Here is a 12,361-nt window from a genome sequence, read left to right as displayed (position 1 = left end):
TCACACTGCATGGTCTTGACATTGATTTCAAACTGTCCAAATTCCTATAATTCTGTTGTTTACTTTGCAGCTTATCAAGTGCATTAATCATTTATTTACATTATCACATCCTTCCATTACAAGTGTACAATATATGCCCACGTGGACTAAACACACCTGATACTGGCCTATGTCAATCATTGGCTGCTGTAACTCCAGCCCACCACCATGGGACCAATCAGAAAGACACGCATGACAACCATTGGCTATATAGGGATACTTCCCCATGGGCCATCCAACTATCTGAGGAAGCCACCAAACGCATAGAGTATCACATACTCTGTATACTCGGTAACCTTGGCACACAGCGCTGACACGACAGAGCGGAGAAAGAACCGTCTCCACACATCCTCATGCGCGAATCAAAAGTTTACCCAGCTGCAGCCGCAGCCCGACGCCACTTCCACCGACACACCATCGTCTTTCCACCCTACCTTGCCGGGAGTATCCCATCGATACGCAGATCTACTGGAAAAGAGAGAACAAGACATCTACAGAGCCCGGGATTGGGTAAGTCCCTTCTACTCCAGTATCCAGAAGTTTGGACATTCACTCCAATTGGAGTTTGCTTATGATTCACCACAACAGCGCATCACGGCTTAAGTGGACCTACATGGGTCAGTCAGTACACCTTTGAATCCACAGGTATCTGATATATTTGCCTGTGGGATCGCTGGGAGACTCTTCCAATTTGGGTATCAACTTATCTATTGGATCAGGATTACCTTGAAACGGAGTGCCTGTATTCATCGACTGTTTATGCTCTACATTCGGCTCCATTTGTCAGTGCTTGTTTGCTACAACAGGGCATCAGTCTGTGCACTTTGATATTTACATGGAATCATATCCCTCGGTTTGAGATAAGCATTGATATTGACTCATCATCTCTACCATTGGATTTTATTATCTCCAAGATGAGCAACTGTCTATTCACCATTATCACTCATTCCAATGTGGCAACTGAACTCTTTATTATCTAGAGACTGCACATTGATCTTTTTTGAATATTGGCATCGCTATTTGATATATGTAATTTTTCTGGTTATTTGTTGTTTTACCCTTTACCAATATATATACATCAGTACTATGTTTCATATGTATATTGTGTTAGTCTATACGTATGCCATTGAATGATTGTATCCATATGTACCAATAAAGTGGTTATATTACACACATACATCATTTGCTCTTTGGCGCCACTAGGTCATCTATGTCGCCTATTTACGTTATCTAGAGGGTTGAAACCTACCCTTCATTTTTCCTTGAGGCAGCCTACCATTTCCGCATACTTGGGGGAAGAGCAGATCCCAACTTTTTTTTTTGTATATGTGGATTGGAACCTTAATAAATTTGTATTATTTAGAAGTGTAAGTGCGACTGTAAATGTATGTTATTAATCTGTGCGATTGCATCAGCACATGTGGCATACTATTTGCAATTGTACGGTAAAACAATATTTTGTTTATTTTATCCAATTATTTGACATTAACAGAACACCTTTCTCTGTTCACCGTGACATCACCCTTGCGAGTTCTACTATGGATGTCGCCAGCGACCTGGCAGAAGCCGGCTCCTCCAGGACTGTCTACAGCAATGTAGGCGCATGCTGCTCACAGAACCCAATTTTGCATTCTACACACGTTTGGCATCTGGGTCAGGCTGTCCACAAGATAATTTCACATTACATTTTGCACATAAAGGCCCCTTAAACTCACCTGATTCACACTTGTTGCTTTAATTATCCATTTTAACTGAATTAATAATCCTAAAGAATTACATTTATCTTCTCAAAAGAAACAAACATTTTTATTGATAAATGGAAAACTATATCCTTGTGTGTTATTGAATTTAGTTGGGTTCTTTAAATGTGTTAATCTAATTCATAATTTAAAGGTGACATTTACGCATAAATTCAGAATATTGTAGTGCTCACAACCGTTCTAATAACACCATGTATGGCAGTCTGGAGAGTCACACAGATCTGAATAATTTTGTATCGTTTGGCTAAACTGAGAAAAAGTGCAAGTGTCAAGATAACTAAATGCTGTGCATAATAAGGCTTTCCTTCACTGCAGATGCATGGCATTTGTTTTACCAAATTGGAACCAGAAGACAGCATAGATCTGTAAATTTGTGTGCGGGCAGCAAGCTACGTTTATTTAAATTATTTACATAGGTGTGAACCAAGGCAAACCATGTATGGGAACAAGTTATAAACATATGCAATCAAGTTATCTTTCAGAAACCAGCAGACTTCTATTATAGTTGATAAACCTAACTAGCAAAATTATCACCATAAAAGTTAAAAGTAGTAAATTCAGGTACAATATTCTTTTTACTGAACACCTCTGTACACCAATTTTTTTTTTTTACAGAAACATAGCCCCTCTAAGCAGGCAGCAGAGGAGATATAGCCTCAAATCGTATAAATTAAACAGCATAATCATTAATCATATTGGATGTCTGAATCTAGCTTATAAGTGCCAGCTGCACCACAGGTTATTGTTCTCTGAAATGTTGAATACAAATTGCCTGGGTAAAGTTTCAATATCATATGGTGCCACATATGGACCACAAGTAACTGATTTGATACTACTGGTGTGCGTGGGGAAAGATTAAAGAGTGGTTCCTGTTTAAGGTACATGGTTCTGCAAAATTGTAATACATAATACAAAGAAGAAAATAAAAAAGGAATAGCAATATATCAGTTTTTATAGTTTTTATTATAGCATCCTGGATTGAAGTACAATTTTCAGGCAGACCATCTTTGGATCTCTTAATCCTTCTGCAAAGAGAATAGAAGAAAAATAAAATAAAAATCAAATGCGTTAAATATCTTGACATCCTAAATAAGATGGTCATGTTTTCTCAACCTATGGCATCAGTACCCCCAGAGGCTCCTAAGACAGATTGATAAAATTTTAATGTATTAAGACTAAAACTTTCACAAGAAAGTTTTAATGCCCACACACACACTTTCATTTATACGGGTAGCTTGATATACATTAGGGGGACACCTGATTAAAAAAAAAGTACATGGGACAAGATGAAACAAACTTTGTAGATATTTATTATAAGGGGGTACATGATGCTAATAGGTGAAGAAACTCTGATGCATTGATTAAGTTACTTGCAGATTTCAAAATAAAGCTTTGATTTTTGTCACGTAAAAGGTAAAAAAAAAAAAAAAAAAACTGATCAAATTTTTAAGCAAGTGCAAATCAATAAAGCAAAAGTGATTTCATCAGATCAAGCTCATTCTCCAATATCTACAAGAAGCTGTGAAACATACCAGATAGTCATGCTGCAATAAGGCCATTGCATGTGTATATAAATACAGTGCAGACTATTTGCAGGGCAATATCACCCAAAACAATGATCAGCTTACATTACAAAACATATTTCATGCAGCCATGCTTATCACAACTACTAAAGTGTACCTGTGAAAACTATCCCCAAACTCACTGAGAAAATAGGGAGGAAAAAAAAATAAAATTGAAAACATTACACATTTAACCGATGAAACAGTAACTAAAAACTAACAAGTTACTCAAGCTTTGCAAAGCTATGAATTGAAGAAACAAAACAAAAACACTCAAATAAAATTTTGACCTGGTTACTTCTAAAAAGCAGCAGTAAATGTGATTAAGCTATGGTAATATTTAGCCAGTGGGGTGCATTTACAATCCCTAGCAGGTTGTACTACATGCTAATCATGCATATCTTTAATGACATTATTCAACTTACTGTGCAATATGGTCAGATATTTGTTTTTGGGGGAACTTCAGTTATATTTTGCTGCAGAAAAAGGCATGTATACGCCTATCCCCCACCAACATTAAAACTACTTTGTCTAATATTGTGTAGGTCCCCATCATGCCAAAAAACAACTCTGACCCATCGAGGCATGGACTCCACAAGACCTCTGAAGGTGTCCTGTGGTATGTCACCAAGAGGTTAGCAGCAGTTGCTAGGTAGGGCCTCCATGGCTCGGATTTGTTTTTACAGCATATCTCACAGATTGCTCAATTTGACTGAAATATGGGGAATTTGGAGGCTAAGTCAATAGCATGAAGTTTGTCACATTTGTCAAATTATTCCTGAACAAAATTTTGCAGTGTGACAGGGTGCATTATCCTATAGAAAGAGGCCACTGCCATCAGGGAATATTGTTGCCATGAAGGAGTGTACATGTTCTGCAACTGTTTAGGTAGGTAGTACATTTCCCTCTTCCCATAGTGCGTCCTGGTGCCATCTCTTCCCCAGGTAAACAAAACACATGGCCATCCACGTGATGTAAAAGAAAAAGTGATTGTTTAGACCAGGCCATCTTCCATTATAACGTCCAGTTTTGGCGCTCACGTGCCCATTGCAGGCACTTTTGACAGAGGACAAAAATCAGCATGGGCACTCTGAGAAGTCTGCCATTACGAGCCCCATACACAGCAAGCTGTGATGCAATGCATGTTCTGACACCTTCCTATCATAGCCAGCATTAACATTGAGAAATTTGTGCTACAATAGATCTTCTGCATCTTTGGACCAGACAAGTTAACCTTCAGTCCACACATGCATCAATAAGCATTAGGCACTATTGACCCTGTCTCCAGTTCTTCCTTGGACTACTTTGGGCAGATACTAATGACTGCATACAAGGAAAACCCCCTCAAGACCTGCCATTTTGGAGATGCTCTGATCTTGATGCTGTTTGACAAAGGCCAAATTGTGATAACTAGAAGCATCTACAAAGTCACTCACATTCTTACACTTGACCATTTTTCCTGTTTTCAGCACATTAGCTTAAAGAATGGACTGTTTACTTGCTGCTTAATGTACACCACCCTTTGACAGATGCCATTTTAACAAAATAATCAATGTTATTCACTTGTCAGTGGTTTTAATGCTGTGGCTGATCAGTGTATATTCATCTAAATAGGAAGCTTTAAGCATCTCTAATACATTTTAATATATGTGGCAATTGCCAATGTCCCTTTCAAACTATTTAAACAATTGTGTGTTCAGGAAAGACAGGTCAAATTATACAGTAAACCAGAGAGGGGCCTGAAAGAGGTGCATGGCCTCATATGCCTTCAAAGGTGCTGGACAGAGGGAAGAGGGAGAGCAGCACATTACTACCTCATCCTCCATGTATGCCACATAACCGCCCTGCACTCTGAAGAGGTCATGTGACACTAAAGTTACTGTTCCATGCGGATACGTTTGGGACTGGGAGGAGGTGGTAAGGGCAGGGGGGCAATAGCAGCCCCTGTTGCCAACAGCTGCATTAAACTCACATTTTCTTCATAAGTGCTTTAAATCTTCTTGCTCCATTTCTATGCGTTTTACAGACATCACAATGGTGGGAAAAAAAAAAAAAAAAAACCACCAAAAGAAATGAACCCATCCATATCAGAATCCATAATAAACGCAGCAAAAGGGAGTCAATGAGTAAACACATATGTATTTGGCAAAATAATATCCTGGCTTATCACACACACCCCAAATGTACATGCATAAAAAAAAAAAAAAAAAAAAATTAAAAAAAAATCCCACCACACCCATGAGGAGACATTGCAAACACCAGCCTAAGGCTTAACTATTCTGCATAAACCTGTTATAAATAGTAATGGTAATTACTTAACAGGTAGTCAAAACCAAAACTTAAGTCTTCAAAACACAGAAAAGATGCATGTCAGCTGAAATAACCAATTTACAAGTGGATAAGTTACAAACAACTAGGAAACCAATTCCACCCTGCTCTGCAAGAACATTGTTTTAATAAAAGAGAACATTAAAAGGCCTTAAGTGGTAGGGTATCCCAAAACAAGACCGCAGAAAACTTTACCAGTGCATGTTTTCCACAGGTCACAAGTGAAGTATTTAGAACCACCCGTGGATCTTTCACAGTGTCTCTATCAGTAATGACACCTACACCTGTTCTCCAGCAAGGAGTTATAAAAAACCATCCACTTTTAGGGCCCCCTTGCATTTTTTTAAAATTTGTTAGTAGATGTCGCCACCTCCCGATGACACTTGACAATGCTCATTCTGTCTCCTTATGTCTACCAAGCGCTTGTACACCCTAACACAATTTAAAATAAACTGATCAAATAAGTAAGCCTGGAAAGCAGATTGTTTTCAAATTCTATCTAATATTTCCTTTTATTTGTAGGATAGACCACTGTAATACAACTGTGTATATTTGTCGTTTTAATGTGAGCTATAAATTGAAGCTTATAACTTAAAGCATGCAATAGTGTGGGGAGTGCAAGGTTTTGAAAGCAATCACACTCATGCAGTCACTGTACCTGGTGATCACTTCATTTCTGAAGAAGGATTCCAAGAAAGTGTGAAATAGAAAAGCAGAAATAGTCACATACCAAAGCTCAAATACTAATTCTACTACAGAAAAATGCTACCAGCAGTGACCACAAATCCAAGGTGGTTTTCTTGCACTGCAAATGTTAAAGATAATTATGAATAGGGAAAATGGATGTGCTCATCAGGAAACCTTTTTTAAGAACTCAAAATATTTCTTGTAGGCTCCCCATATATGAAAATCTTAAATATTCCCGATAACACACTGCATCTAGCACAGCTCGTTCCTCTCCATTAACAATCTTATTGCAAAGTTGTCCTACTCTGCAAAGAAAGACTATGTGCAGCAATAGGGGTGCAGGTAACTCTGCAAAACCCAGGGGTATATTTACTAAACTGCGGGTTTGAAAGAGTGGAGATGTTGCCTATAGCAACCAATCAGATTCTAGTTATTTATTTAGTACATCCCACAAAATGACAGCTAGAATCTAATTGGTTGCTATAGGCAACATTTCCACTCTTCAAACCCGAAGTTTAGTAAATATACCGCCCAGTCATCACAGAGGAGAAAAACAGAACGCCACCAAGTTTCCAAAAACAATACAAGCTTTCTTTTTTGTTGCTGCAGTCAGTCTGGCATCCATTCACGACTGAGCTTGTGTTGCTCAAACTATAAAAATAACCAGCATATTATCAATATTTAATGCCACACACCTTACAGCTTCTAACTACTAGCTAATCTATGAAAACTGTTACCTTCTGAAATCCAACAGTAAGAATGTTTGGGATGAGAGAAACATGAGGTTATTAAAGAAACAGGATTTTTTAATGGGGAGTCCACTACCATTTCAGGCACTTACCTTTTTACCAGCACCCACGCTTGCTTTGGCAGTACCCCTGACTTTCTTCATTCTGTTCTTCCTTTCTTTACGCTGTTTTCTGGAAGTCTTTTTCTTCTCATATAGGCCATGCTAAAGAACACAAGTTTTGAAAGAAATTGATTTGAGTTTACAATACAACCATAACATTTGTCACAACACTAGCCAAAATATTTTCAACCTGAATCGTTAGGGCCCAACCAAGACTACACATACTAGCAAACCTTAGTAAAGGTGGACAATTAACCAAAATGTCTTTAAACACAAATATAATGAAAACACAAACTAGTTTTCAAACATTGATACACCACAGCCAGGATTAACCAATTGAGTTTTTCAGGGACTAAGGCTGGGTACACACTACAGGTTTTTCACCAGATTTTTGTGCCAGTCACACAATAAAATTACAGTTAGGTCAGATATAGCATTAGTGTGTAAGCTACCATGATCATGTTTTATAGATCCAAAGCACATTGTATCATATGATCCAATTTTTTAAATGATATAATGATGTCAGGTAAATTCTTCAGTCTGTATGCACTCACGCAGTGTAGGCAGAGCTATAGTTTACAGAGTCACAATCTTTTCAGCAGATAGTTATAACAGATGAAGAGCACAGATCTGAAGGTAAATCGTGTAAAATGTGTACACACGAATCCACATGCTGATTGGGACTGTGTCATTGGTAAAATTATTAACAATATCACATACATACCAAGCCTAAAAACCATGGACTGTTTATAGCCTCCAAGAATATGAATCAAGAACACCTTCTAAAACTAGAATACATGAAGTAAGCACTTATAAGCTAACTTCTAGATTTTTCAGGATTTGACTCTTTTATGTGCCAGACATGCCATTACAAAGATCATTTAATGACAGATTACAATGACTCCTTAATATTCACATAATCTTCTGGACACAAGTTAAAGCGCTCAAATGCGGTTCAGTGAAGAATGGAGATATTTTTACATAAAGCCAATTTTGAATTACGCAATCGTGTTTTTCAATTTAACATAAAGCAAGGCTACAAAATTATGATGTTATATGGATCAGTCTCAGCCCTCCACTTCCCATTGCAATATTTTTGTTTTTAAACATCCTGACCACTATTTGCAATTACATCAAAAGCATCCATGTTACAATGCAAGCCATTAAATACCACCAGCCAGTTATAACAGACACATACAAGGAACAAGACTGTCCACAACAGGTATAGAAATGAATTCTAACAGACACAAAGAAACCTCTCTAGACGTGAGATTTGCAATGAGTGCCTTTTGGAGATGGTTAAACAAAATTGTGATCTGGACACGAAGAAGTTAAAGTGTTTAAGTGTATTATCAACATAAACCCCATTAATTTTCAGAAAACATCACCCATGTTTACAAGTTCATAGGCTCAATGATGAAAAATTGCACAGAATAACAGTCACCAAACTTGTTGTGGCAGTCTTACCCATGCTGTGTATGAGCCTATAAATCTGTACAGAGCATACTATTCATAATAATCTGTCACTTGTTTCCCCTATGCCACATGGATTCAAGAGGAGATATAGCTCTATAGAAAGACATTATAAAGTTGTCAAATCTAATTACCCTGGCTAGTCTGTGCTTGGGCTCATTTTTCTTTGCGTAGTCTAGAGAATCGTAGATCATGCCAAAACCAGTAGTTTTACCGCCACCAAAGTGAGTCCTGAAACCGAATACAAAGATCACATCTGGGGTAGTCTTGTACATTTTTGCCAGCTTCTCCCTGATTTCCGTCTTAGGGACAGTGGCTTTTCCAGGATGAAGAACATCTATGACCTGCAAGAGATTGTAAAACATTCAGAACATGACAACAACACTGAATATAGTGTTAAATGAATCACACAGTTCCCATTTCTTAAAATTATTTTGTTACCCATTACCACATGTTGATGTCAATAAAATGCAAAGAAAAGTCTAGGTTATACAATAGGACAACTTGTCAGGCTGATAATCATAGTTAAGAGCTCAATGAATGAATCAGACATCACCCAAATTAGTTCTAAGTTTACTTGCAGTAGATAACTATGGCTCTCCAAAACAAACAATGCTAAAATACACACACACATACATATATATATATATATATATATATATATATATATATACACACACACACATACATGGCAAAAGTTTAGACCAGCTGACATCAAGTCAGTGATTCTCTCATTAACACAGGTGAGTGTTGACGAGGAAAAGGCTGGATATCACTGTCATGCTGATTGAGTTAGAACAGACTGGAAGCTTTAAAAAGGAAAGGTACTTGAAATCATTATTCTTACTCTGTTAACCTTGCTTATCTGCAAGGAAACACATGCAGTCATCAGTGCTTTGCACAAAAAAAGGCTTCACGGGCAAGGATATTGCACCTAAATCAACCATTGGATCATCAAGGAGAGATGTTCAATATTTGTGAAAAAAGCTTCAGGGAGCCCAAGAACATCCAGCAAGCACCAGGACAGTCTCCTAAAGTTGATTCAGCTGTGGGATCGGGGCACCACCAGTGCAGAGCTTGCTCAGGAATGGAGACAGGCAGGTGTGAGTGCATCTGCACGCACAGTGAGGCGAAGACTTTTGGAGGGTGGCCTGGTGTCAAAAAGGCCAGCAAAGAAGCCACGTTTCTCCAGGAAAATCAGCAGGGACAGACTGATATTCTGCAAAAGCTACAGGGATTGGACTGCTAAGGACTGGAGTAAAGTCAATTTATCTGATGAATCCCGTTTGGGTCATCTGGAAAAACGCTTGTCCGTAGAAGGAAAGGTGAATGCTACCATCAGTCCAGTGCCAATAGTAAAGCATCCCGAGACTATTCATGTGTGGGGTTGCTTCTCAGCCAATGGAGTGGGCTCACTCACAATTTTGCCTAACACAGTCATGAATAAAGAATGGTACCAAAACCTCCTCCAAGAGCAACTTCTCTCAACCATCCAAGAACAGTTTGGTGACAAACAATGCCTTTTCCAGCATGATGGACCACTTTGCCATATGGCAAGAGTGATAAGCAGCTCAGGATCAAAACATCGAAATTTTGGGTCTATGGCCAGGAACCTCCCCAGACCTTAAACCCATTGAGAACTTGAGGTCAATGCGCGAGAGGCAGGTGGACAAACAAAAACCCACAAATTCATACAAACTCCAAGCATTGATTAGGCAGGAATGGGTGGCAATCAGTCAGAATGTGGCCTAGAAGTTGATTAACATCATGCCAGGGCAGATTGCAGAGATCTTCAAAAAGAGACAACACTGCAAATATTGACTCTTTGCATAAACTTAATGTAAAGCCTTTGACACTTATGAAATGCTTGCAATTTTACTTCAGTACACCATAACATCTGACAAAAAGGTCTAAAAACATTGAAGCAGCAAACTTAGTGAAAACCAATGCTTGTCATTCTCAAAACTTTTGGCCAGGATATATATATATATATATATATATATATATATATATATATATATATATATATATATATATATATATATATATATATACACACACACACACACACATACACATACTATTTAGCGAGCTTTTCTCCTAGGTCTTTATCACTAAAGCCTAGTGATTTAGCATGAACATAAAAGTGCATCTACATTCAGTCAGCTATGCTGCTAGAACTGCACATAGAAAATGTTAAAAGTAGTATGCCAGAAAACTATAAACCTTACATTCTAGATTAGTGTAGTCAGTGGCTCAACTGTTACTTCCAAATACCATTGCTGTTTACTTACATTCCTGAGACAAAATGGCAAAATGAATATTTTGTTATGTAGGATTAGAAAAATATTAAATGTGATACAAAGCCTCAACAATACATTGTAATGCTATGTACACAAACATGATACTTTAATAAGCAGGTAACTACTTTGTAACAAGATGTACATCTCCAACCATACTAGCAGACAAAGCACAGCCAGAGTTTGTGCCCAAGTGCCACTTATCACTGCATAAATTTTCAGGAGTGACTAGACCTAGAAATGTTCTTTACCATTTGTTTCCTCTGGAGAAGTCTGTTGGTCATGAACTTCCGAGTTCTTATGGTGACACTGTCGTTCTGAAAAATAAAGTACATGTAAGGAAAGTGCTTATCGTGATGTGGGATAAGCCAGTTTTGAACACATTAATAGCAGTCCTGCTAATGCTTACAAAACAGAGATTATACCAATGTACAATTAGAAGTGGGTTTTAAACTTAAAGAAAAGCTGAAAATGCATGGTCTGACTTACAGTTCTACAACAACATGAAAACAGTCTGCATTAACAGTAAAAAAAAAATTAAAATGCAGAAATGGGCCTGTAGGGGGAATGCATTACATTAGGAGCCCTTTCCCATCTTGTAAGGTGACAAAATACAGTATATCTCCAGACCGCAGTCTACGGATATAGCTAGAAAAACAGCCTTAACGTTAACAAACTCAGCTAGCTATAGGGTACTCCGGTCCCCAACGTAGTTCCGACCAGTGGGAAACTGGAGTACTGTGAGCTCAGGCACCACAATATACTAGGCCTCCAAGAGCAGAGTTCATACAGTTGGTTATATTCAATATTCCTTGTGTTCCGGATCACCAACATCTCAGCCAACAGTTACAAGGGTACTGGGAAAATACAACCAAAGAAACCCCATTGCCTTTAGGAGCGGGATGACACGGATATTCAACGGATTAGATTAAACGCTGCAGCAGCACCACTCACCATCTTGGCACCGTCTCGTCAGGGAGGAAGGAAAGAAAGAACGAGCATCCTACAGCGAATCGTAGAACAAGGATCAGAGGAAGAGGACGTATTCTCTGATGTCCAATCAGAATGCACGGACTGGTTGAGTAAGCCATCAATCATAGCAGTAGTCTCCGCCTACTGTCCGGAATGGACCCGCAGAGCAAATTCTACTATACATTCGTAACTGTTATATGTCCATAGTCTACTGGCTGTATCCTAGATTTATAACAGTAAAGACACAGTTTATCTACTGAAGATGGGATACTTCCATATGAGGATATCTAATCACTACACGACTCATAATTATTACAACATGACTGATAAGTGTTATTATTAATTACATAACATAAATAAGCACACAACTTATTTAAGTTATGCCACGGC

General features: G+C 38.2%; 1 protein-coding gene across 3 annotated transcripts; it reads right to left on the bottom strand.

Moving 5' to 3' along the window:
• Positions 1–2,743: 2,743 nt before the first annotated feature.
• RPS24 (ribosomal protein S24) lies at positions 2,744–12,036 on the bottom strand. Of its 3 annotated transcripts, XM_075217105.1 has the most exons (7): positions 11,954–12,036; positions 11,251–11,316; positions 8,834–9,043; positions 7,218–7,328; positions 6,348–6,365; positions 3,480–3,503; positions 2,744–2,824 (listed from the first exon to the last, which is right to left on the bottom strand). In XM_075217105.1, exons 1-5 carry the CDS (start codon positions 11,954–11,956, stop codon positions 6,360–6,362), a joined length of 396 nt encoding a protein of 131 aa, XP_075073206.1. In that variant the 5' UTR covers positions 11,957–12,036; the 3' UTR covers positions 2,744–2,824; positions 3,480–3,503; positions 6,348–6,359. The 3 variants fall into 3 exon arrangements, with proteins under 3 accessions (XP_075073206.1, XP_075073207.1, XP_075073205.1); XM_075217106.1 differs by lacking the exon at positions 6,348–6,365; XM_075217104.1 differs by lacking the exons at positions 3,480–3,503; positions 6,348–6,365.
• Positions 12,037–12,361: the final 325 nt, after the last annotated feature.

The sequence above is a fragment of the Mixophyes fleayi genome, chromosome 6, assembly GCF_038048845.1.
Source record: "Mixophyes fleayi isolate aMixFle1 chromosome 6, aMixFle1.hap1, whole genome shotgun sequence".
Taxonomy (NCBI): domain Eukaryota; kingdom Metazoa; phylum Chordata; class Amphibia; order Anura; family Limnodynastidae; genus Mixophyes; species Mixophyes fleayi.
The sequence above is the reverse complement of the archived record's forward strand: the minus strand, read 5'-3'. Positions and strand labels throughout refer to the sequence as shown.